Raw genomic sequence first — 26,852 nt, 5'->3', positions numbered from 1 at the left:
GTACATAGCAGAATGAGCTCGTCCTCAGCTCTGTATCTCTTATCACTCTTCTTCATCCTCTATATATCACAGTACATAGCAGAATGAGCTCGTCCTCAGCTCTGTATCTCTTATCTCTCTTCTACATCCTCTATGTATCACGGCACACGTGTTTTACCTTCTATGTACACTGATAAGTAGAGGATGGAGAAGAGAAAGTATACAAACTGTTATGTATCCTTATTGTGCAAATGACTTTTAGCCAAAAATGCATGTAATAAGGAGGAAACTCCACTCTTACCCCCACCCAGAGGTGGCCATTTCCTGCAGGACCTCAGAGGGTGTAGTAAAGATTGGGGTATAATTAGAGAAGAAACCATTGATCATCGGCATGGAATAACAGCTGGAGAATAACCCTTCATGGCTTCCATTGGAGGACACACTAGTTGGGGAACAGACGCTGGAGCTTCCGGCCCTCACTTCTGAACATGAGGGCAGGTCCGGATACTGGAAACTCTACACAAAGACATTAACGTCGGCGTACACATCAGCCAGCTAAACATGGCGGCATCCTTCCAGTGAATGTTGTATGGCCTGGTTACATTACAAGGAGTCCAGTCCTGGTGCTCGCGTGAGATGTACCCGTAAACATCAGGAGAGGTCACCCCCTCCAAACTCTACGATCTCCTCTAATTTAGTCACATCCCAAGGTCAAGTCGCTATTTTGCTGGAGGCATCTGGATGAGTTTGATGTCTAGGTAGTTTATCATGTTGGCGCTCGTCTGGTTACGTTGGCGCGTCCCACCCTGTTTTGGCACTTGTCTAGTTTCGTCCGTGTGTGCTACCTCATATTGACGTCCGTCTGTTTATGGCCTTGCAATCCGTTTCTTGTTGGTGCTTGTCTGTCTCCGTCCTTGAGTACGGCTTCGTGTTGGCGCTTGTCTGGTTCTGCCTAGGTGTCCCGCCTCGTGTTAGCACTCGCCTGTCTACGTCCAAGCATCCCGCTTCCTGTTGGAGCTCATTGTGATTCTGTCCTGGTGTCACACCTTGTGTTGAGGCTCGCCTGGTTTCATCCATGCGTCCCACATCATGTTGGCGCTCGTTTGATTCTGCTTGGGTGTCTCGCCGTGTTGGTACTTGTCTGGTTTCATCTGCGCTTCCCGCCTCATGTTGGCGCTTGTCTGATTATGTCCACTTATCCAACCTTGTGTTGGAACTCGTCTGATTCTTCCTTGATGTCTCACTTCACGTTGGCGCTTGTCTGGTACTGTCCACACGTCCTGCCTTGCGTTGGCACTTGCCTGGTAATACCCCGCCTCTCGTTGGTGCTCATCTGGTAATGTCCTTGCATTTGCGCTCGTTTGGTTACATCCACACTTTCAGTACTCGCATCATACCCGCGTTGTCCTACCTGACGATCGTCTGGTAGTGTCCCTTCTCACGTTGGCGCTCATCTGGTAGTGTCGCACCTCGCGTTTGAGCTCGTTTGCTAATGTTCGGGCATCCAGCTTCCTGTTGGTGCTCGTCTGGTAATGTCCGCTTGTCTTGCCTCGCTTTGTGGCTCGCATGGTACTGTCCGTACATCCCGCCTTGTGTTGGTGGTCGCCTGGTACTGTCCAGTCTCTCGTTGGGGCTTACCTGGTAGTGTCCATGCGTCCTGCCTCGCGGTGGGGCTCGCCTGGTAATGTCCGCATTTCCCTTTTCATGTTGTAGCTCACCTCGTAGTTTCTGTTCTCTTGCTGGGGCCTGTCTGGTAGTATCCACGCGTCCCACCTCATGTTTGCACTCGTCTGGCGTTTCACCTCTCGCTGGCGCTCGTCTGGTAATGTCCGTGCGTCTCACCTCGCATTGACGGTCGTCTGGTAATGTGTGCATTTCGCGCCTTCCGTTGCCGTTTGTCTGGTAATGTCCGCGTGTCCCTCCTCATGTTGGGCACTCATCTGGTTACTTCCATGCTGTCTGGCTACTTTTGCACTTCTTGCTTGCATTGGCGCTCGTGTGGTTACATCCGCGTGTTCCGTTTCGCTTTGGCACTCATCTGGTAATGTCCGTGCGTCTCGCCTTGCCTTGACACTCATCTAGTACTGTTCATGTGTCCCACCTTGCGTTGGCGCTCACCTGGTAATGTCTGCACATCCCGCCTCATGTTGGCGCTCTCGTGGTGATGTCTGCACATCCCGCCTCATGTTGGCGCTCTCGTGGTAATGTCTGCGCGTCCCACCTCGTTTTGTTATTCTCCTGCTAATGTCCCCCCTCACATTGTTGCTTATCTGGTAATATTTGTCTGTCTCACCTCACGTTGGCGCTCCTCTGGTAATGTCCTTGCCTCGCGTTTGTGCTGGTCGGGTTTTGTCCGCGCTTTCTGCCTCGCGTTGGCGCTTTTGTAGTTACGTCCACGGGTCCTGCCTCACGTTGGGGCTTGCAAAGTAATGTCCGCGCGTCCCACCTCGCCAGGTAATGTCTATTCTCACGTTGGGGCTTGCCTGGTAGTGTCTGCGTATCCCGCCTCGCGTTGGGGCTCTTTGGTAATGTCTGTGTCCCAACCTTGCATTGGCGCTCATCTGGTAATGTCCCGCCTCACGTTAGAGCCATCTGGTAATGTCCGTGCGTCTCACTTTGCATTGGCGCTTGTCTGGCTATGTGTGCGCTTCCGGCTGCACGTTGTCTGGTAATGTCCTTGTGTTGGCGCTCATCGGGCAATGTACTTGTGTCCCGCCTCACATTTGCGCTCGTCTGGTTTCGTCACGCTTTCTGCTTCACGGTGCCGTATGTGTGTTTACGTCTGTGTGTCCTGCCTCACATTGGTATCGTCTTGTAATGTCCCGCTTCACGTTGCGGCTCGCCTGGTAATGTCCGCACGTCCTACCTTGCCTGGTAATGCCCGTTCTCACATTGTTGCTCGCCTGATAATGTCCGCGTGTTGTCGGTCGCCTGGTACTGTCCGCGTTTTGGTAATGTCTATTCTCACGTTGGGGCTTGCCTGGTAGTGTCCGCGTATCCCACTTCGCGTTGGGGCTCTTTGGTAATATCTGTGTCCCAACCTTACATTGGCGCTCATCTGGTAATGTCCCGCCTCACGTTAGAGCCATCTGGTAATGTCCACACGTCTCACCTCACATTGGCGCTCGTCTGGCAATGTCCTTGTATCCTGCCACACGTTTGCGCTTGTCTGTCTTCATCCACGCTTTCTGCATCACATGGCGCTTGTGTGTTTGTCTGTGTGTTCCGCCTCGCGTTGGCGCTCGTCTGGCAATGTTCATGCATCTCTCCTCGCGTTGGCGCTCGTCTGGCAATGTTCATGCATCTCTCCTCGCATTGGCGCTCGTCTGACAATGTGTGCACGTCCCTCTTTGCGTTGCCGCTTATCTGGTTACGTCCACGTTTTCTGCCTCGTGTTGGCACTTGTCTGGTTACATCCACGCTTTCTGCCTTGCATTTTCGCTCGTCTGGTTACGCCTGCGCTTCCTCTTTTGCGTTGTCGCTTGTGTAGTTACATCCACGTTTTCCGGCTCGCGTTGACGCTCGTCTGGTTATGTTCACCCTTTCTGCCTCTGGTTGGTGATCGTGTGGGTACTTCTGCGATTCTTGCCTCGCATTGGTGCTTGTGTGGTTATGTCGGCATGTCCCGCCTCGTGTTGGCGATCGCGTGGTTATGTCCGTGCTTTCAGCCGCGCGTTGGCGCTTGTGTGGTTACTTCTGCGTTTTTTTTCCTCGCGTTGGTGCTCGTTTGGTTACAATCGTGTGTCCTGCCTCACGTTGGCGCTCGCCTGGTAACGTGTGCGCGTCTTGCCTCGCGTTGGGGTTTACTTAGTAACGTCCACTCATTGGCGCTTTTCTGATAATGTCCATGCGTTCTGCCTTGCGTTTAAGCTAGTCTGGTTACGTTCACACTTTTTGCCTTATGTTGACGTTCGTGTGGTTACGTCCGTGTGTCCAGCCTTGTGTTGGCGCTCGCCTGCCAATGTCCGGGAATCTCACCTCGCGTTGGGGCTTGGCTGGTAACGTCCGCGTGTCTTGTCTCGCTGTGGCGCTCGTCTGGTGATTGCCTCACGTTGGTGCTCTTCTGGTAACGTCCATGCATCCTGCCTCGTATTGGCGCTCGTCTGGTAATGTCTATGCATCTCTCCTCGCGTTGGCGCTCGTCTGACAATGTGTGTACGTCCCTCTTTGCGTTGCCGCTTATCTGGTTACGTCCACGTTTTCTGCCTCATGTTGGCGCTTGTCTGCTTACATCCACGCTTTCTGCCTTGCATTTTCGCTCGTCTGGTTACGCCTGCGCTTCCTGTGTTGCGTTGTCGCTTGTGTAGTTACATCTGCGTGTTCCGGCTCGCGTTATTGATCGTCTGGTTACGTTCACGCTTTCTGCCTCTGGTTGGTGATCGTGTGGGTACTTCTGCGATTCTTGTCTCGCATTGGTGCTTGTGTGGTTATGTTTGCATGTCCCGCCTCGTGTTGGCGCTTGTGTGGTTACATCCGTGCTGTCTGCCTCACGCTGGCGCTCGTGTGGTTACATCCGTGCTGTCTGCCTCACGCTGGCGCTCGTGTGGTTACGTTTGTGCTTTCTGCCTCGCGTTGGCGCTCGTGTGCTTACATCCGTGCTGTCTGCCTCACGCTGGCGCTCGTGTGGTTACGTTTGCGCTTTCTGCCTCGCGTTGGCGCTCGTGTGGTTACGTTTGCGCTTTCTGCCTCGCGTTGGCGCTCGTGTGGTTACTTCTGCGCTTTCTGCCTCGCGTTGGCGCTTGTGTGGTTACTTCTGCGCTTTCTGCCTCGCGTTGGCGCTCGTGTGGTTACTTCTGCGCTTTCTGCCTCGCGTTGGCGCTCGTGTGGTTACTTCTGCGCTTTCTGCCTCGCGTTGGCACTCGTGTGGTTACTTCTGCGCTTTCTGCCTCACGTTGGCGCTCGTGTGGTTACTTCTGCGCTTTCTGCCTCGCGTTGGCGCTTGTGTGGTTACTTCTGCGCTTTCTGCCTCGCGTTGGCGCTTGTGTGGTTACTTCTGCGCTTTCTGCCTCGCGTTGGCGCTCGTGTGGTTACTTCTGCGCTTTTTGCCTCGCGTTGGCGCTCGTGTGGTTACTTCTGCGCTTTCTGCCTCGCGTTGGCGCTTGTGTGGTTACTTCTGCGCTTTCTGCCTCGCGTTGGCGCTCGTGTGGTTACTTCTGCGCTTTCTGCCTCGCGTTGGCACTCATGTGGTTACTTCTGCGCTTTCTGCCTCGCGTTGGCGCTCGTGTGGTTACTTCTGCGCTTTCTGCCTCGCGTTGGCGCTCGTGTGGTTACGTCTGCGCTTTCTGCCTCGCGTTGGCGCTCGTGTGGTTACTTCTGCGCTTTCTGCCTCGCGTTGGCGCTCGTGTGGTTACTTCTGCGCTTTCTGCCTCGCGTTGGCGCTCGTGTGGTTACTTCTGCGCTTTCTGCCTCGCGTTGGCGCTCGTGTGGTTATGTCCGTGATTCCTGCCTCATGTTGGCGCTCGCCTGGTAACGGGTGCGCGTCTTGCCTCGCGTTGGGGTTCACCTGGTAACGTCCACACACAGGTGCTTGTCTGATAATGTCCATGCATCCCACCTCGCATTTAGGCTATGTGCGCACGTGTGCGCTCTGCACTGCACCTAAAAGGTGCGCTTCAGAGCGCAGCTGAAAAGCTCCGTTCTGAAGCGCATGGTGCCGGCAGAGAATGTGCGCTCTGCCTGCAGCTCCTCCCATAGACAGAGCGGGGGCTGCATGCAGAGCGCACGGAAGAAGTGACATGTCACTTCTTAGAACGCGCACTTCGGGCAGCAGCCGAAGCGCTGCGCTCTAATACGCCACGTGCGCACGGCCCCTGCATAATCTCCATAATTATGCAGGGGACGCAGGACGCATGCAGTTACGCTGCGCTACAAAGCGCAGCGTAACTGCATGTAATTACGCAACGTGCGCACATAGCCTTAAGCTCGTCTAGTTATGTTCACACTTTCTGCCTTATGTTGGCGCTCGTGTGGTTACGTCCGTGTGTCCAGCCTTTCGCTGGCGCTCGCCTTCTAATGTCCGCGCACCTCACCTCGCGTTGGGGCTCTGCTGGTAACGTCCGCGCTTCCTGGCTCGCTGTGGCGCTCGTCTGGTGATGGCCTCACGTTGGTGCTCTTCTGGTAATGTCCATGCTTCCCGCCTTGCATTGGCACTCGTCATTTAATGTCCACTTGTCTGGTAGTGTCCCACCTCATGTTGGTGGCCGTCTGTTAATGTCCACGTGTCCCATTTTTCTCATGTTGGGCGCTCGTCTAGTTACGGCCATGCTTTCTGTCTTGCATTGGCGCTTGTGTGGTTACGACTCCACTTCACATTTGCGTTGGTGCTCGTCTGATTATGTCCACACGACCCACCTCGTGTTGGTACTCATATGGTTCCGCCTCTTCATATTGGCACTAGTCTGTTTATGTCGGCACTCCGTGCTTCATGTTGTCGCTCATCTAGTTACATCTGCTTCTCCTGCCTCATGTTGGTGCTAGTCTGGTTATGTCATCAAGTCCTACCTCGCGTTGGCGCTCGTGTTATGTCCGCGCATCTCTCCTCTTTTTGGCACTCGTGTGGTTTTGTCGCACGCCCTTTCCATGTTGGCGCTCAATTGGTTATGTACGCATGCCCCTTTTCTTGTTGTTGCTCGTCTTGTTGCGTCAGTGTATCCCGCCTTGTGTTGGCGCTCGTCTGGTTGCGTCAGCGCTTCATGTCTCTTGTTGGCACTCGTCTGGTTGCGTCAGCGCTTCATGTCTCTTGTTGGCGCTTGTCTGGTTGCGTCAGCGCTTCCTCACTCATCTTGGTTCTCATCTGGTTATGTCCACACGTCCCTTTTCATGTTGGTGCTTGTCTGGTTGCGTCAGCGCTTCATGTCTCTTGTTGGCGCTCGTCTGGTTGCGTCAGCGCTTCATGTCTCTTGTTGGCGCTTGTCTGGTTGCGTCAGCGCTTCATGTCTCTTGTTGGCGCTTGTCTGGTTGCGTCAGCGCTTCATGTCTCTTGTTGGTGCTTGTCTGGTTGCGTCAGCGCTTCATGTCTCTTGTTGGCGCTCGTCTGGTTGCGTCAGCCCTTCATGTCTCTTGTTGGCGCTCGTCTGGTTGCGTCAGCGCTTCATGTCTCTTGTTGGTGCTTGTCTGGTTGCGTCAGCGCTTCCTCACTCATCTTGGTTCTCATCTGGTTATGTCCACACGTCCCTTTTCATGTTGGTGCTTGTCTGGTTATGTTTGTGCTTCTTGCCTTGCATTGACTCTCGCCTGGTTACGTCTGCATGTCAAACCTTGTCTTGGTGCTCGTCTGATTTTTGCCCACATGTCCCTTTTCATGTTGGCACTTGTTTAGTTATGTCCGCACTTCCCACTTCATGTTGGCGCTCGGCTGGTCATGGTTATCACATCTCACCTCTAGTTGGCACTCGTCTGGTCTTGTTTATCAAGTCCCGCCTCGTGTTGGCGCTCGTTTGGTCTCGTTTATCATGTCCCGCCTCATGTTGGCGCTCGTCTGGTCTTGGTTATCATGTCCTGCCTCGTGTTGGTGCTCACCTGGTCATGTTTATCACGTCCCGCCTCATGTTGGCGCCCGTCTGGTCATGTTCATCACGTCCTGCTTAATGTGGTCGCTCATCTGGTTATATCCATATGTCCTATCTCTTGTTGGTGCGCGTCTGGTCTTGTTTATCACGTCCCGCCTCGTGTTGGCGCTCGTCTGGTCTCCTCACGTCCCGCCTCGTTTTAGCGCTCGTCTGGTCATGTTTATCACGTCGCACCTCATGTTGGTGCTCGTCTGGTCATGTTTCTCACGTCCCGCCTCGTTTTAGTGCTCGTCTGGTCATGTTTATCACGTCCTGCTTCGTGTGGTCGCTCATCTGGTTACATCTATATGTCCTACCTCTTGTTGGTGCTCGTCTGGTCTTGTTTATCATGTCCCGCCTTGTGTTGGCGCTCGTCTGGTCATGTTTATTATTATTATTATTTATTATTATAGCGCCATTTATTCCATGGCGCTTTACAAGTGAGAGAGGGTATACGTACAACAATCATTAACGGTACAAAACAGACTGGTATAGGAGGAGAGAGGACCCAGCCCACGAGGGCTCACAGTCTACAGGGAATGGGTGATGGTACGATAGGTGAGGACAGAGCTGGTTGTGCAGTGGTCTACTGGACTGAGGGCTATTGTAGGTTGTAGGCTTGTTGGAAGAGGTGGGTCTTGAGGTTCCTCTTGAAGCTTTCCACAGTAGGGGAGAGTCTGATGTGCTGAGGTAGAGCATTCCAGATTATGGGGGAGGCATGGGAGAAATCTTGTACGCGATTGTGGGAAGAGGAGATAAGAGAGGAGTAGAGAAGATGATCTTGTGAGGATCGGAGGTTGCGTGCGGGTAGGTACCGGGAGACTAGGTCACAGATGTAAGGAGGAGACAGGTTGTGGATGGCTTTGTATGTCATGGTTAATGTTTTGAACTGGAGTCGTTGGGCGATGGGAAGCCAGTGAAGGGATTGGCAGAGTGGCGAGGCTGGGGAGTAGCGAGGGGAGAGGTGGATTAAGCGGGCCGCAGAGTTTAGGATAGATTGGAGGGGTGCAAGAGTGTTGGAAGGGAGGCCAGAGAGCAGGAGGTTGCAGTAGTCGAGGCGGGAGATGATGAGGGCATGCACTAATGTTTTTGCTGATTCTTGGTTAAGGAAGGCACGGATCCGGGAGATATTTTGAGTTGTAGTCTGGATGACGTGAAGAGGGCTTGTATGTATGGCTTCAAGAATAGAGCAGAGTCGAGGGTTACTCCAAGGCAACGAGCTTGTGAGACTGGGGAGAGCGAGCAACCATCAAGTTTGATGGAAAGGCTTGTTGGAGGAGATGAGTGAGGAGGGGGAAAGACAATGAATTCTGTTTTGTCCATGTTAAGCTTTAGGAATCGCGCAGAGAAGAAGGATGAAATAGCAGAGACACATTGTGGGATTCTGGTTAGTAGAGAGGTAATGTCAGGTCCAGAGAGGTAGATCTGTGTGTCACCGGCATAGAGATGATACTGAAAGCCGGGGGACTCTATGAGCTGTCCCAGGCCGAAGGTGTAGATGGAGAACAGGACGGGTCCTAGAACTGAGCCTTGGGGGACTCCGACAGATAGGGGCGAGATGAGGAAGTGGTGTGAGAATGGGAGACGCTGAAAGTTCGGTCGGTTAGGTATGAGGAGATCCAAGATAGGGCCAAGTCTGTGATGCCCAGAGATTAGAGAATCTGTAGTAGGAGGGAATGGTCTACTGTGTCGAAGGCAGAGGACAGGTCCAGGAGGAGGAGGATATGAGTAGTGTCGCTTGGCTTTGGCGGTTAGTAGATCATTGGTGACTTTAGTTAGGGCAGTTTCAGTAGAATGATGTGGTCGGAAGCCAGATTGTAGCTGGTCAAAGAGGGAGGAGAGGTATGAGGACAATTCAAGATGAACATGCTGTTCCAGTAGTTTTGAGGCATAGGGGAGAAGGGATATGGGGCGATAGTTTGACACAGAGGATGGGTCAAGGGAGGGCTTTTTGAGGATGGGTGTAATGGAGGCATGTTTAAAGCATGAAGGGAATACACCACTTGTCAGTGATAGCTTGAAGAGATGGGTTAGGGCTGGGATGAGGACTGCGGTGACGTCCCGCCTCATGTTGGCACTCGTCTGGTCATGTTTAGCACGTCCCGCCTCGTTTTAGCGCTCGTCTGGTCATGTTTATCACGTCCTGCCTCAAGTTGGCACTCGTCTGGTCATGTTTATCATGTCCTGCCTCAAGTTGGCACTCGTCTGGTCATGTTTATCATGTCCTGCTTCGTGTGGTCGCTCATCTGGTTACATCCATGTGTCCTACCTCTTGTTGGTGCTCGTCTCATGTAGGTTTGGTCGCTTTCTGAGGTTCTGGCTATTAATTGCTGCTTTTCTGTCTCCTCAGCTGTCGTCTGGAGAGGACATGGAAATCTCAGATGAAGAAATTGCCATCGAGATTCCTGGAGTTCCCGGCCCACCTTACCCCCTAGTACCCCACCTCACCGGTCCTGTGGGCACTTACCCGTCTCAGACTATCCCCACAACTCTTCTGTCAATGCCCCCTCTCCCGCACCATCAAGCCCCCAATGCTTATTCATTAATGGATCCTACAGCGGTCAGGGGGCGACCAGCTTCCCCTTCCCCGCTCGACCCGGCCTCATCTTCAGCTGTTCCCGCTCCCCATATCTATGACTTTGTGAACTCCATGGAGCTGGTGAACAGGCTGGGCAACCAGTGGGGCGGCATGTCCATGTCTTTCCAGATGCAGACGCAGATGCTGAGCCGCCTCCAGCAATGCAGACAGGATAAAGGACAGTCATTTGACGATCCCTACCCCCCACCATTGCTCCCCCACCTGCTGGCCCACAGGCATAGACAACTGCTGCCGCTCATGTCCGAGCCGGTGTTTGGCGGGACGTATCCCCACTTCCCATCCCAAGACCCCCAACCCTTGTTACCACTGAGGGACCTCACCACCAAGACAAACAGAACTATGGGCCAGGAGCCTCGGTCTATGGGCTGGGTACAAGAAGTGGACCCTCATGCCGCTACGGTCATGAGCGTGCTATCCGCTCTTATCCAGGAGATGAAGAGCACAATGCAGAGAGACCTGAACAGGAAGATGGTGGAGAACGTTGCCTTCCGAGCCTTCGACGAATGGTGGGATTGCAAGGAGGAGAAGGCCAAGGTAAGCGACAACAGAGGTTACCGGGTCCATCTGGTAGGACGCCAGGATCCAGAATACTGATCTGTTTTCTGTCTGCAGCCTTTCCAGAATGTGCCCAAACCAGCTCCTCGAGAAGAAGAGAAGGAGAAGAGCCGTCCCAAGGAGCCCGGGCTTCTGTCACTGGTGGACTGGGCAAAGAGCGGTGGTGCTGAAGGCTTTGGTTTTGGTTCTGGGCTCCGGGAGGCTCTGCGGCTTCCTTCCTTTAAGGTGAGTCTTGGCACTCCTGTCCTCCTTTTTGTTTCGAGGACACTTAGCCCCTCATTATCGTCTTCTTCCTTTATTCACCCCTCACCCGTGCAGGTGAAGAGGAAGCAGCTGTCCGAGAATGAAGACTGTGATCAGAAGAGAGCACGACCCTCCACACCTGCAGAGGAGGAGGAAGACGGTAAGTGTCCGGGACAGGAGGAGCCGCTCTCAACCTAAGACAGTATCCCTCATCTGCATTAGCCCACGTGCTTCACCTTCTAGATCGAGAGAAAGAGACATTAGCAGAAACGCGAGGAGGAGGAAAGGTTCCACCACAGGAGGCCGAGAGGATGAAGCACAAACGCAGAAACACCTTCCCCCTAGACAGCGAAGGCGAAGAGGAGTCTGAGGATTCTGCATCCGATAAGGTGAGATGTCTGTAAAGAGGAGGACAAAGAGGGGGTCTGCAGGAGGAGGAGGATTGAGAAGGGTCCGCAGGAGAAGGAGGATAGAGAAGGGTCCGGAGGAGGAGGACAGAGGAGGCTCTGCAGGAGGAGGAGGACAGAGGAGGCTCTGCAGGAGGAGGAGGACAGAGGAGGCTCTGCAGGAGGAGGAGGACAGAGGAGGCTCTGCAGGAGGAGGAGGACAGAGGAGGCTCTGCAGGAGGAGGAGGACAGAGGAGGCTCTGCAGGAGGAGGAGGACAGAGGAGGCTCTGCAGGAGGAGGAGGACAGAGGAGGCTCTGCAGGAGGAGGAGGACAGAGGAGGCTCTGCAGGAGGAGGAGGACAGAGGAGGCTCTGCAGGAGGAGGAGGACAGAGGAGGCTCTGCAGGAGGAGGAGGACAGAGGAGGCTCTGCAGGAGGAGGAGGAGGACAGAGGAGGCTCTGCAGGAGGAGGAGGAGGACAGAGGAGGAGGACAGAGGAGGCTGTGCAGGAGGAGGAGGAGGACAGGAGGGTGTGGAGGAGGAGGACATAGGAGGTGTGCAGGAGGAGGAGGACAGAGGAGGCTGTGCAGGAGGAGGAGGACAGAGGAGGCTGTGCAGGAGGAGGAGGACAGAGGAGGCTGTGCAGGAGGAGGACAGAGGAGGCTGTGCAGGAGGAGGAGGAGGACAGAGGAGGCTGTGCAGGAGGAGGAGGAGGACAGCGGAGGCTGTGCAGGAGGAGGAGGAGGAGGACAGCGGAGGCTGTGCAGGAGGAGGAGGAGGACAGAGGAGGGTGTGCAGGGGGAGGAGGACAGAGGAGGCTGTGCAGGTGGAGCAGGAGGACAGAGGAGGGTGTGCAGGAGGAGGACAGAGGAGGGTGTGCAGGAGGAGGACAGAGGAGGGTGTGCAGGAGGAGGACAGAGGAGGGTGTGCAGGAGGAGGACAGAGGAGGGTGTGCAGGAGGAGGACAGAGGAGGGTGTGCAGGAGGAGGACAGAGGAGGGTGTGCAGGAGGAGGACAGAGGAGGGTGTGCAGGAGAAGCAGGAGGACAGAGGAGGGTGTGCAGCAGGAGGACAGAGGAGGGTGTGCAGGAGGAGGACAGAGGAGGGTGTGCAGGAGGGGTGGGCACCCTGTGTTTGCTCCTGTGATGTAGCAGAGCCCGTCCTGCGCGCGGTGCGGCTCCTGATCCTTATTGTTTGTCTGCAGGATGATGATGATGATGACGATGATGATGATGATGATGATGATATCAGCAGCAAGGATGAAGACTCTGATGGTGAGTGCTCACCGGGGCTCTCCTGGAGGAGGGGCAGGGGGTCCCGGGCTGAGGTGGGGTATTGGGGGGATGGGGGCAGAGAACCTTCAAGACACCCCTAACCCTCTCTTAAAGGCACAGTGCGCTGATCTAGCAGCCGGGCTCTGATGTGTAGATTTGCAGCTTTGGTGTTTTTACCGTTGCAGAAGAGACGCCGCTCGCCAAACTCTCCAACAAGATCGTCTCCGACGACAGCGACAGCTCCAGCGAGTCCGACAGCAGCTCCTCCTCCTCATCCTCCTCGTCTTCCTCCTCCTCCTCATCCTCCTCCTCCTCCTCTCCTGCGTCCTCTGACGATGAGGAAGACCAGGAGGACGCCCCTGTAACACCGACAGTCACTGAACCTCTGAGACCACCCAGCCCCCCACCACTCCCCGCAGAAGTGATGCCCCTCAAAGACCTGACACCGGGTAAGTCCTCACTCCTCCGCACAGCGGGGTCCGGCAGAGAGAAGCATGGTGCGGACCCCACAGCTCACATCACCCTGCTACATACATATACATATACTGTGCTCATCATTCACTGCCTGTGCCACACAACAAAGCTGCATTAACAAGTCTGCAGCGCTCACCGCTGTAATGTATGTACGCAGGAACTGCACCAGCAGAATAGTGAGTGCAGCTCTGGAGTATAATACAGGAGGTAACTCAGGATCAGTAATGTAATGTATGTACACAGTGACTGCACCAGCAGAATAGTGAGTGCAGCTCAGGAGTATAATACAGGAGGTAACTCAGGATCAGTAATGTATGTACACAGTGACTGCACCAGCAGAATAGTGAGTGCAGCTCTGGAGTATAATACAGGAGGTAACTCAGGATCAGTAATGTAATGTATGTACACAGTGAGTGCAGCTCTGGAGTATAATACTCGGGATCCGTCCTGCTCCTTTTATTGATCCTTTTGTTTCTTCTTTATACAGATAAGTCTCTTCTGTTGGAAGTGAAGGAGGAGCCCAGTGCAGAACCGTTGTCTGAGCCGCTCCCTCCCCCGCCTCCCGTTACACCCCCTAAGCCTTGCACCCCTTCATCTCCTCCGCTGCCTCTTCTTCCTCCCCCCAAAAAGAGACGCAAGACTGTGTCCTTCCTCCTCGCTCCAGAGGATGAGCCTGAACCTGTGGAGAGTAAAGCCCCCAATCATCTGGTCCCAGAGCAAATTATGTCCGAGATCCCACCAGTCCTGGATAAGGAGCCTCTGGAGGAGCCCGCTCCCCCTCCCCCAGCAGCGGAGCCCCCTCTGCCGCCCCCCAGGGCTCCCTCTCCCATTGCGCCGCCGGAGACACAGACTCTGGAAGTCCCCAAACCAGAGCTGGTGATGCCGCCACCTCCTGCCATCGAGCCGCCTCCGCAGAAGAAGCTGCCGGAGCGGATGACGGTATTAAACCTTCCATGGGACCACGCGTGTCTGGTGAAGCCGTATCCCCCGCGCAGCGGACACGAGGACGCGGTGCAGGAGGACGGAGAGGAGATGATGGAGGAGGAGTATGACCATGTGGAGGAGGTGAAGACTCTGACCATTCCAGCTCCGGCACCGCTGCCCCCGGTACACCCGCCCTGTGAGCCCGAGCGGCCGGACCCCGTTGAGGAGATGCTGTATGCGCCGGTGCGGCAGATCTTACTGGAGCACAGCTACGCCTCTATCCCCGCCGCACTGAAGCAGCCGCCCAAGAGGCAGCGGGCGATATCTGTAGACTTGGAGAAACCCAGCGAGCTCCTCCACGTGGACCTCAGGCAGCCTGTGCTGGAAGCCCCCGAGGAGGTGGTGTGCGTGGGCGGGGGGCTACTGCTCGGCCTGGAGGGCGACACTGGCATCTTGGATGTCGGGGATTTGCACTTGACATCTTCAAGGAGATCCGAGGAGAAATCCACCCGCGAGGAGTCGAGGAGTAAGAAACGGAGACAACAAGAAGTGAAGGAACTGATAGAGCCTGGAGAGATCACGACCGAGGACGAGGACGACGAGGAAGAAGACGACTTCTGGGTTTGCACTCGGGAGCTGAGGTCCCATAGGAACCGGCGTTCTGCTCTGCCCCGCTCCCCGCCCAAGTATGAGATCCGCAGCGATTTCGAGCAAATGACCATCCTGTACGACATCTGGAACACCGGGCTGGACACCGAGGACATGGTCTACCTGAGGGACATGTACGAGAGGCTCCTGCAGGAGGACCACAGCACCGACTGGCTGAACGACACCCACTGGGTGCCCCATACCAATATCCTCCACCAGAGTGGGGTAAAGTGAGGGCGGGCGACCGCAGGGTGGTCACGGGGCGACCACAGGGCTGTCACTGTCTGACACCCACGGAGTCACGGGGCGACTTCTGAGTGGTCACACGGCGACCAATGGGTGGTCGAGCGTTGTTTCCAGGAGGTCACAGGGTGAAGGGGAGCGTCGTGTCTGGGAGCGAGCGGGGTGGGAGCGTCATGGTCGTGTCCGGGTGGGAGCGTCGTGTCGGGGTGGGAGCGTCGTGTCCGGGTGCGAGCGGGGTGGGAGCGTCGTGTCCGGGTGCGAGCGGGGTGGGAGCGTCGTGTCCGGGGTGGACGCGGGGTGGGAGCGTCGTGTCCGGGTGGACGCGGGGTGGGAGCGTCGTGTCCGGGTGGACGCGGGGTGGGAGCTGTCACAAACCACCGGGGGGGTCACTCAGAAATCCCCCGCGCTGGCTACCAGTACGTCACAATCGGGGGGTAACAAGTGGGGGTCACCCCTCCTTTATACCTCCCGACCGACAGACAGAGCACGTGACGCGCTCTCTAGCGCCCCTCTTATAGTCAGGCCAATTATGGAATTGCCCGACAATAAGCAAGGAGGCCGCTATACTACTTATGCCGATTATTGAAGGGTCCCCGGTGAGAGTAGGGTATATATTCCCCCGACCTCCGCGGGCGGAATATATAATATCTTCCCGAATCTCACTGGCCTCCCCACAATAATCCTTGGCACAACTCGCTGCCACCAACCGCTTCACGGTAACTATTAGCCGAACACACAGACGTGGGATTCAAGATCGAGATAACAGAACAGCCCAAGATTAATTATATAATTTAATCAGCCTAAAGCACACTAGAAACTACAATATATACAATAGGGAATCTACAGAATATACATATGTCAGAGTACAGTTACAGATAAAGCATGGTTTACAAACAGGTATGCAATTCACTCAGTTACCTTGTGCGTCTGGCCACAGGGGGGCGCTGTAGACCAGGTTTCTAGGAACTCCCACAGATGTTTCCTGCACGTGACCCCCAGCGAAAGAACACTGGAAAATGGCCGAAGTAGGGTTATCAACCTGGGCAAGTCCAGGTCCCCTCCTACCTTCGTGACCTCACAGGGAGCACTGCTCCACCCCTGGCTTGAGTTATGGACAATCCACAACATGGAATATGGCCATAACTTTGCCTGGGAGCGTCGTAGGCAGACGCCAACGCTCTCATTGTGACAGTTATGAATTTAGCTACAGAACGAGGGGACTCATGACCTGTCTGCCAGTTCCCCATTGGCTGATATCACGCCTGGGGCATTTCCCAATGTCCTGCTCCCATAAAAAGGGTGTGCCGGCATCGTCCGCATGCAGAGACACCATTTTTATGGTTGCCATATTTATCGGAAATATGGCTTGCGAGATATGAACCATTTTTTACTGGAGTCGTTCTGTCTGCTAGTTCCATAGCCTTGCTAATGAGATACAACTCTTGTTACAGGGTGACGGCAGGGAGTCATCCTGTGTCCATTGTTCCCACACCACCTCATTTCCATATCACAGGACATGGCCATGGAGGTGTAAGTGGAACACTGAGAACAAGAAGGGAGGGGGCACTGCCAGGGAGTGATGAGGGATTATGACTGGAGTCATAATTCATCTTCATATCCCGGGATTTGCCTCACACCTCCCCCCTTTTGAGGGCGCTAGGGGGCAGCACACTCCGGTGTTCCCCCGTGCGCCCGTCCGCGACCTCTCCTTGTCGGGACAGCCCGTCTGCGTTACCGTGGTCACGGCCCCTTTTGTGGCGAATGGTGAAGTTGTATTGCTGGAGCGCAAGGCTCCATCGCAACAATCGCCCATTCGTCCCAGAGACGGTGTGCAACCAGCTGAGGGGATTGTGGTCCGTCTTCACGATGAAGTGGCGCCCGTATAGATAGGGTTGCAGACGCTGCAGGGCCCACACTATGGCCAGGCACTCCTTCTCCATCGTGGAATAGGCAACTTCCCTTGGTAACAGCTTCCTGCTCAGGTACAAGACTGGGTGCTCTTGGCTCGCAGAGTCCACCTGGCTGAGCACCGCACCGAGGCCGAAGTCACTGGCGCCGGTCTGTACTACAAACGGCCGCGTGAAGTCGGCTGCCTGTAGCACGGGCAGGCTGGACAGGGCGTCCTTTAGGGCCCGGAAGGCTGTCTCGCAGTCCATTGTCCAATCGACTGCAGAGGGCAGCTTCTTCTTGGTGAGGTCCGTCAAGGGCTTTGCCAGGCTACTATAGCATGGAACAAACCTCCTATAGTACCCAGCGGTCCCCAAGAAGGACATCACCTGCTTCTTGGTCCTGGGGGTGGGCCAGGATGCGATGGCTTCCACTTTCTCAGGCTCGGGCTTCAGTGTTCTCCCACCTACCCGGTGACCGAGGTACTGGACCTCGCTCATGGCCAGCTGACACTTTCCCGGCTTGATGGTCAAACCTGCCCGGTGGATCCGCCTGAGCACCTGTGCTAGATGCTCTAGGTGGTCCTCCCAGGTGGGACTGAAGACGGCAATGTCATCCAGGTACGCGGCCGCGTACCCTTCAAGTCCCTTGAGCAGGGTGTTGACCATCCGCTGGAAAGTGGCAGGGGCATTCCTCATCCCGAATGGCATCACCGTGGACTCGTACAGTCCAAATGGGGTAATAAAGGCAGAGCGTTCCCTGGCCTTGCGAGTCAGGGGGATCTGCCAATATCCCCGGCTCAGATCCATGATGGTCAGGTACTGAGCCCCGGCCAACTGATCGAGCAGGTCATCGATGCGTGGCATTGGGTACGCATCGGCGACCGTGACCGCATTGAGCCCCCTGTAGTCCACGCAGAACCGAGTGGTTCGGTCCTTCTTAGGGACGAGGACTACAGGCGAGGCCCAAGCGCTGTTGGATGCCTGGATCACCCCCAGCTTCAGCATCTCGTCAATCTCCTGGCGCATGTGTTGCTGCACCTCCAGGGAGACCCGATATGCTGAACGCCGGATCGGGGGATGATCCCCAGTGTCCACGTGATGGACAGCCAAGTCAGTCCTTCCGGGCTGGTTGGTAAACAACCCCCGGAAGGGGTGTAGGGTGGCCCACAGCTGGGACCGTTGGTCCTCCAAGAGCTGGTGGCCAACCTCCACATCCTCAATGGATCCGCCTGCCCTAACCTGGGCTAGCATATCCAAGAGGGTTTCCGCTTCTCCCTCCTCGGGCAGGTTGCACACGGGGAGCGCACATGCCTCCCGCTCATGATGTGCCTTCATCATGTTCACATGGAAGGGCTTCCGCCTTCCACGGGCAGGGTCCAGGGTGACCAGGTACGTTACAGGGTTGAGCTGCTGGTACACGAGGTATGGGCCTTCCCAGGCTGCCTGAAGCTTGTCCTGTGGTACGGGGACCAGTACCCACACCTTTTGACCCACTTGGTAGGTCCTCTCACAAGCGTTCTGGTCGTACCAACGCTTCTGATCGGCCTGGGCTTGAGCCATATTGTCGTGTACCAGTTGCGTCAAGGCCTGCATTTTGTCCCGGAAGCGCATGACACACTCGATAACCGACACTCCAGGGGTGGCCAAATCCCCTTCCCAAGCCTCTTTCACCAGAGCCAGGGGGCCCCGCACACGTCGCCCGTACAGGAGCTCAAACGGTGAGAATCCTGTTGAGGCCTGTGGAACCTCCCGGTAAGCAAATAACAGGTGTGGGAGATACCGCTCCCAGTCACGCCCATGGGAGTCGACCAACATCTTAAGCATCTGCTTTAAGGTGCCATTGAACCGCTCGCACAGGCCATTAGTCTGTGGATGGTACGGGCTGGCCACCAGATGTCGCACCTGGACTTGCTTACAGAGGGCCTCCATCAGCTGGGACATGAATTGGGTCCCCCGGTCAGTGAGCATTTCCTGGGGAAAACCCACTCGGGAGAAAATCTCCAGCAATGCGGTGGCCACCTTGTCAGCCCGAATGGACGACAAGGCCACTGCTTCTGGTTACCGGGTGGCATAGTCCACTACCGTCAGTATGAAGCGTTTCCCGGAGCTGCTGGGGATGGCCAGCGGGCCGACCAGATCCACAGCCACCCTCCTGAAAGGCTCATCGATGATGGGCAGAGATACCAGTGGGGCTTTGGGGCGTGGCCCCGCCTTCCCCACTCTCTGACAGGTTTCACACGAACGGCAGTAGGCAGCCACATCGGCCCCCATTTTTGGCCAGTAGAAATGCTGGTTTAACCTGGCCTTGGTCTTAGCGATCCCTAGGTGTCCGGCCATCGGAATCTCATGTGCGATCCGCAACAACTCCGTCCGGAACGGATAGGGTACCACCAACTGTCGGTCCCTGGGCCACGCCTCCGGTGAACCCTGCTGGACCGTGGCCCGGTACAGCCGTCCTTGGTCCCAGACCACTCGCTCCGGGTCCGAGTCCGAGGGAGGCTGTGCCGCCTGCTCCTTAAGAGCTTTCAGGCTGTCGTCAGCTTCTAACGCTGCCTGAAACCCCTGACTAGATGTGGCCAGAATCGACGAGACTGTCACATCTTCGGTCAGTACCCCGGGACCTGTGTCCTGGCCTCCACCTGACTCGGCTGCCACTTGGTCAGAAGGGGAAGAGCTATCGGACCTCCGGGAGGCCCCTTGGCTTCCAGCACTCCCACTGCGGGTGACAGCGGCCACAGCCGCTGCGACCGTGGGTCGTGCCTGCTCCTCCTCCGTTCCTGACCAAGTCGCCGGTTCAGGCAGACCGACCTGGCTTCCTGACACCCCGGTTGTGGGGGAACCATGCACCGAGATCTTACCTGGGAGCACTTCCGCTCCTGGACCGGCCCCAATCTCACCTGCCTGTTCCCCTCCTGCAGCAACAGAACCCCGCTGTGAAATCTCTGGGGACCCCACATTTGCTGTGGTAGCCCCCACCCCACACACTGGTCCTCCCCCTGCAGCACCCTGCTCTCTGCTTATCCCTGCAGAGGGCAACAGATCCCAGCTCACAGGCTGATTACTTGTAGAGGCATTGTCACACCTTTCTCTGACCCCCTCCCCTGTCACAGCTGCAGCTGTGTGTGTGTCTATGGTGTCTATGCAAGCAGAAATATCAGAGTTCACTCCCTCCTCCCTTACATCATTCATAGATAACACATTAACATTGTCCGGAGGCATGTCAGTACTGGCTGAAGGTTCAGCCCTTGGTTGGGGCCCAAACTGGGAGGTTATCTGCCCCAAATCTGTCCCAAGTAGCACGTTTGCAGGGATCCGATCAGTTACCCCCACCTCCCTCACCCCTCGCCCTGCGCCCCAGTCCACATAAATGTCAGCAACAGGCAGCGCCGGGTCAGTGCCTCCAATCCCGGAGACAGCGAGGGTTTTTCCAGGGATCAAGTCTTGGGGGGACACCATCTCAGGCCGCACCAGAGTCACCTCCGAGGCGCTGTCTCGCAGTCCTATGGTCACAGACCGGCCGACGGTGACAGGTTGGAAGCTGTCCAGGGACCTACCACCACCCCCACCCACACAATACACCTTGGGCGGCCCTTGGGACGGGGACGGAGCCGGGGCCTTGGGACGCTGAGGGCACATGGCCTTGAAGTGTCCAGGTAGGTTGCACTGGTGGCACCGTCTTGGCTCTGCCACGGGCCTGGAGAGGGGAGTTGAGGGGGACACCCCCTGCAGTCTAGGGGCAGGTGGGGCAGTCGCCGAATTCATCTTACCCCCTCTCCAGGTGCTGCTGGTGGCCGCTCTCCTGGCCTCAGGGGCCCGGTTGTTGGTGTAGTCATCGGCAAGGGCAGCTGTAGCCGTGGACCCCTTTGGCTTCTGGTCTCGGATGAACTGGCGGAGATCCTCAGGGCAGTTCCACAAGAGTTGCTCCGTGATGAACAAGTCCAGGATCTCCGGTCCGGTGGAAAGCTGCAGGCCTTGGGTCCAGTGGTCGGCAGCTCGGGCAAGTGCCCGCCGGTGGTCAGCCCAGGAGTCCTTTGGTCCCTTCTGTAGGCTCCGGAACTTCTTGCGGTAGGACTCTGGAGTGAGGTTGGACTGTTGGATCAGGGCCCGCTTGATGGTGTCGTAGCCCTGATCTGCCTCAGCAGGCAAGTCCCCAAGGATATCCAGGGCCTTACCCCTTAAACGGGGGGTCAGGTATTTGGCCCACTGGTCCTTGTCCAGATGGTGCTGCAAGCAAGTCCGTTCAAAAGCAGTCAAGAAAGAGTCCAAGTCTCCATCCTTCTCCAGCACTGGGAAGTCCTCAACACGGACCTTTGGAAGTTTGGTGTCTCGAAGGTCACATGTGGCTGATGAGGGCCGGAGCTGAGCTAGCTGCAGCTGGTAGTCACGCTCTGCCTGGCGCTCTTCACGCGCTGCCTGCCGCTCCGCAGCCTCAGCCTCACGCGCTGCTTGCCGCTCTGCCCTGCGCTCTGCCAGGAGTCCCTTGTAGCCCTCCTGGTCTCCAGCCTGGAGAAGGGCCATAGCCATTTGAAGAAGGCTATCCGAGCCTCCCAGGCTCGGTGGAATGGCACGTGGTGATCTGCGGCCCGCTGCGGAGCCTGGTGATTCACTGTCCCTTGCAGAGCGGAGGGCTGGCATCTGGCTCGTTGAGGACCCTTGGGTGAGCTGCTCCTCATCTTGTCCATAATTGCCAGCTTGTGCGCTGTCCCCTGCAGAACGGTTTTCTGGCGTCGAGCTCCTGGAGGACTCGTGGGCAACCTCCTCATTACTGCCCACAGCACCGTCCTCCCTCTCTTCGGCTCCTGCTTTAGCATTGGCCAGTTGCATAGCTCTGCTCCTGGTGCCATCAGCCATTCTTGCAGACTTTTGGTCACTGACACAGAACTGACACCTGATGCCTCCACACACCTTACAGTATCTGCACTCTGACACTCTAGTGTTGAGCTAGTCTGAAGACCCCAGCAGCCACAGCTGCTGCAGGCAGTCTTTAGTGTCTGGGAGTATGGGTCTCACACTCACACACACTATTATCTCGATCCCACCGCTATGCCACCAATATGTCACAAACCACCGGGGGGGTCACTCAGAAATCCCCCGCGCTGGCTACCAGTACGTCACAATCGGGGGGTAACAAGTGGGGGTCACCCCTCCTTTATACCTCCCGACCGACAGACAGAGCACGTGACGCGCTCTCTAGCGCCCCTCTTATAGTCAGGCCAATTATGGAATTGCCCGACAATAAGCAAGGAGGCCGCTATACTACTTATGCCGATTATTGAAGGGTCCCCGGTGAGAGTAGGGTATATATTCCCCCGACCTCCGCGGGCGGAATATATAATATCTTCCCGAATCTCACTGGCCTCCCCACAATAATCCTTGGCACAACTCGCTGCCACCAACCGCTTCACGGTAACTATTAGCCGAACACACAGACGTGGGATTCAAGATCGAGATAACAGAACAGCCCAAGATTAATTATATAATTTAATCAGCCTAAAGCACACTAGAAACTACAATATATACAATAGGGAATCTACAGAATATACATATGTCAGAGTAGTTACAGACAAAGCATGGTTTACAAACAGGTATGCAATTCACTCAGTTACCTTGTGCGTCTGGCCACAGGGGGGCGCTGTACCCAGGTTTCTAGGATCCTTCCCACAGATGTTTCCTACACGTGCCCCCAGCGAAAGAACACTGGAAAATGGCCGAAGTAGGGTTATCAACCTGGGCAAGTCCAGGTCCCCTCCTACCTTCGTGACCTCACAGGGAGCACTGCTCCACCCCTGGCTTGAGTTATGGACAATCCACAACATGGAATATGGCCATAACTTTGCCTGGGAGCGTCGTAGGCGGACGCCAACGCTCTCATTGTGACAGTTATGAATTTAGCTACAGAACGAGGGGACTCATGACCTGTCTGCCAGTTCCCCATTGGCTGATATCACGCCTGGGGCATTTCCCAATGTCCTGCTCCCATAAAAAGGGTGTGCCGGCATCGTCCGCATGCAGAGACACCATTTTTATGGTTGCCATATTTATCGGAAATATGGCTTGCGAGATATGAACCATTTTTTACTGGAGTCGTTCTGTCTGCTAGTTCCATAGCCTTGCTAATGAGATACAACTCTTGTTACAGGGTGACGGCAGGGAGTCATCCTGTGTCCATTGTTCCCACACCACCTCATTTCCATATCACAGGACATGGCCATGGAGGTGTAAGTGGAACACTGAGAACAAGAAGGGAGGGGGCACTGCCAGGGAGTGATGAGGGATTATGACTGGAGTCATAATTCATCTTCATATCCCGGGATTTGCCTCACAGGAGCGTTGTGGACGCGGGGAGGGAGCGTCGTGTCCTGGTGGACGCGGGGTGGGAGCGTCGTGGACGCGGGGTGGGAGCGTCGTGTCCGGGTGGACGCGGGGTGGGAGCGTCGTGTCCGGGTGGACGCGGGGAGGGAGCGTCGTGGACGCGGGGTGGGAGCGTCGTGTCCGGGTGGACGCGGGGTGGGAGCGTCGTGTCTGGGTGGACGCGGGGTGGAAGGGGTGGGAGCGTCGTGGACGCGGGGTGGGAGCGTCGTGTCCGGGTGGACGCGGGGTGGGAGCGTCGTGTCGGGGTGGTCCTGGGGTGAGAGCGTCGTGTCAAGGTGGGCACAGTGTCTCTCCGCCCCTCCATGGTGGCTTTATAGTGTGAATAGACCAGGGTTCTCCTTCACAGCGTTGGATAGAGGTCTGCCAGGGTCCCCCGCTGTGGCCATCTTGGTCCTCCTGTGATCGGGCCTCATAGGAGGCAGTCAGTATCGCTGTATAGTGCAGAGTGTAGGCTCTCTCTCCGCGGGGGGCAGAATCGGAGGCTTGCTCGCTTCTGGGGATGGAGAATTATTGGGGAGAAAATAAAACCGTAAGAAGGAAATTTCGAGGTTGATGAAGGGATTTGTTGGGCGGACGGTGCGGATCCGTCCGTAGAGGAGACCGGCTGGGTTAGGGATGATGATGATGGTGGTTGTTCTCCTCCGCGTGTCACTATTGTTCCTTGACTCCGTCTCACTCACCAACATCGCTGACCCCAAACGTCGGAGGAGCCGGCAGGACGGACTGCGCGAGCACCAGACCGGCTGTGCCCGGAGCGAGGGCTACTACTCCATCAGCAGGAAGGACAAGGACAAGTACCTGGACGTCATCCCCGTGTCTGTGCGAGAGCTGGAGAGCGACACCCAGGTCTGTGCTGTCCCCACTGCTGCCACCGGAGGGCGCCACCGCCGCACTCATTCCTGACCGGGCTCTGCTTTATTCCAGGGCACTAACCGCGTGTTGTCCGAGCGTCGCTCCGAGCAGAGACGTCTCCTCAACGCCATCGGCTCCTTCTCCTTGTTGGACAGCGACTTACTGAAGCTCAACCAACTGAAGGTAATATGGCCCCCAGAGGGCGCCGCCACCGCTGTGCTGTGCCGTGCCATGTACGAGGGGCTCATTCTCACCTCATATCTTACAGTTCCGGAAGAAAAAGCTGCGATTCGGTCGCAGTCGCATTCACGAGTGGGGTCTGTTCGCCATGGAGCCCATCGCCGCCGACGAGATGGTGATAGAGTACGTGGGACAGAACATCCGGCAGGTGAGGCTATACCGGGAGCCACCACCAGGTGTCACCGCTCCCTGAGGCTATACCGGGAGCCACCAGCAGGTGTCACTGCTCCCTGAGGCTCTATTGGCAGCCACCAGCAAATGTCACTACTCCCTGAGGCTCTACCGGGAGCCACAGCAGGTGTCACTGCTCCCTGAGGCTCTACCGGGAGCCACCAGCAGGTGTCACTGCTCCCTGAGGCTATACCGGGAGCCACCAGCAGGGGTCACCGCTCCCTGAGGCTATACCGAGAGCCACCAGCAGGTGTCACTGCTCCCTGAGGCTATACCGGGAGCCACCAGCAGGTGTCACTGCTCCCTGAGGCTCTACCAGGAGCCACCAGCAGGTGTCACTGCTCCCTGAGACTCTACCGGGAGCCACCAGCAGGTGTCACCTCTCCCTGAGGCTCTACTGGGAGCCACCAGCAGGTGTCACTGCTCCCTGAGGCTCTACCAGGAGCCACCAGCAGGTGTCACTGCTCCCTGAGGCTCTACTGGGAGCCACCAGCAGGTGTCACTGCTCCCTGAGGCTCTACCGGGAGCCACCAGCAGGTGTCACTGCTCCCTGAGGCTCTACCGGGAGCCACCAGCAGGTGTCACTGCTCCCTGAGGCTCTACCGGGAGTTACCAGCAGGTGTCACTGCTCCCTGAGGCTCTACCAGGAGCCACCAGCAGGTGTCACTGCTCCCTGAGGCTATACCGGGAGCCACCAGCAGGTGTCACTGCTCCCTGAGGCTCTACTGGGAGCCACCAGCAGGTGTCACTGCTCCCTGAGGCTCTACCGGGAGCCACCAGCAGGTGTCACTGCTCCCTGAGGCTATACCGGGAGCCACCACCAGGTGTCACCGCTCCCTGAGGCTCTACCGGGAGTTACCAGCAGGTGTCACTGCTCCCTGAGGCTCTACCAGGAGCCACCAGCAGGTGTCACTGCTCCCTGAGGCTCTACCGGGAGCCACCAGCAGGTGTCACTGCTCCCTGAGGCTCTACTGGGAGCCACCAGCAGGTGTCACTGCTCCCTGAGGCTCTACCGGGAGCCACCAGCAGGTGTCACTGCTCCCTGAGGCTATACCGGGAGCCACCAGCAGATGTCACCGCTCCCTGAGGCTATACCGGGGGCCACCAGCAGGTGTCACTGCTCCCTGAGGCTATACCGGGGGCCACCAGCAGGTGTCACTGCTCCCTGAGGCTATACCGGGAGCCACCAGCAGATGTCACTGCTCCCTGAGGCTATACCGGGGGCCACCAGCAGATGTCACCGCTCCCTGAGGCTATACCGGGGGCCACCAGCAGGTGTCACTGCTCCCTGAGGCTATACCGGGAGCCACCAGCAGATGTCACTGCTCCCTGAGGCTATACCGGGGGCCACCAGCAGGTGTCACTGCTCCCTGAGGCTCTACCGGGAGCCACCAGCAGGTGTCACTGCTCCCTGAGGCTCTACCGGGAGCCACCAGCAGGTGTCACTGCTCCCTGAGGCTCTACCGGGAGTTACCAGCAGGTGTCACTGCTCCCTGAGGCTCTACCAGGAGCCACCAGCAGGTGTCACTGCTCCCTGAGGCTATACCGGGAGCCACCAGCAGGTGTCACTGCTCCCTGAGGCTATTCCGGGAGCCACCAGCAGGTGTCACTGCTCCCTGAGGCTATACCGGGAGCCACCAGCAGGTGTCACTGCTCCCTGAGGCTATACCGGGAGCCACCAGCAGGTGTCACTGCTCCCTGAGGCTATACCGGGAGCCACCAGCAGGTGTCACTGCTCCCTGAGGCTATACCGGGAGCCACCAGCAGGTGTCACTGCTCCCTGAGGCTATACCGGGAGCCACCAGCAGGTGTCACTGCTCCCTGAGGCTATACCGGGAGCCACCAGCAGATGTCACTGCTCCCTGAGGCTATACCGGGAGCCACCAGCAGGGGTCACCTCTCCCTGAGGCTATACCGGGAGCCACCAGCAGGTGTCACCTCTCCCTGAGGCTATACCGGGAGCCACCAGCAGGTGTCACCTCTCCCTGAGGCTATACCGGGGGCCACCAGCAGGTGTCACTGCTTCTATCGGGAGCCACCAGCAGGTGTCACTGCTCCCTGAGGCTATACCAGGAGCCACCAGCAGATGTCACTGCTCCCTGAGGCTATACCGGGAGCCACCAGCAGGTGTCACCTCTCCCTGAGGCTATACCGGGAGCCACCAGCAGGTGTCACTGCTCCCTGAGGATATACCGGGGGCCACCAGCAGGTGTCACTGCTTCTATCGGGAGCCACCAGCAGATGTCACTGCTCCCTGAGGCTATACTAGGAGCCACCAGCAGATGTCACTGCTCCCTGAGGCTATACCGGGGGCCACCAGCAGGTGTCACTGCTTCTATCGGGAGCCACCAGCAGGTGTCACTGCTCCCTGAGGCTATACTAGGAGCCACCAGCAGATGTCACTGCTCCCTGAGGCTATACCGGGAGCCACCAGCAGGGGTCACCGCTCCTTCACTG

The 26,852-nt window shown here is 56.7% G+C and overlaps 1 protein-coding gene across 1 annotated transcript in view; it reads left to right on the top strand.

The window, feature by feature from the left end:
• Positions 1-26,852, top strand: part of SETD1A (SET domain containing 1A, histone lysine methyltransferase) — a 59,144-nt gene that overhangs the window by 26,154 nt on the left and 6,138 nt on the right. The window contains 10 exon segments of the mRNA XM_075319840.1: positions 9,877-10,659; positions 10,738-10,905; positions 10,999-11,083; positions 11,167-11,312; positions 12,513-12,582; positions 12,768-13,031; positions 13,544-14,833; positions 23,809-23,978; positions 24,057-24,167; positions 24,253-24,372. Coding sequence (XP_075175955.1) covers positions 9,877-10,659; positions 10,738-10,905; positions 10,999-11,083; positions 11,167-11,312; positions 12,513-12,582; positions 12,768-13,031; positions 13,544-14,833; positions 23,809-23,978; positions 24,057-24,167; positions 24,253-24,372 — 3,207 coding nt within the window.

The sequence above is a fragment of the Anomaloglossus baeobatrachus genome, chromosome 7 (assembly GCF_048569485.1).
Source record: "Anomaloglossus baeobatrachus isolate aAnoBae1 chromosome 7, aAnoBae1.hap1, whole genome shotgun sequence".
Taxonomy (NCBI): domain Eukaryota; kingdom Metazoa; phylum Chordata; class Amphibia; order Anura; family Aromobatidae; genus Anomaloglossus; species Anomaloglossus baeobatrachus.
Note: the sequence above shows the minus strand (reverse complement) of the source record. Positions and strands in the feature narration are given on the sequence as shown.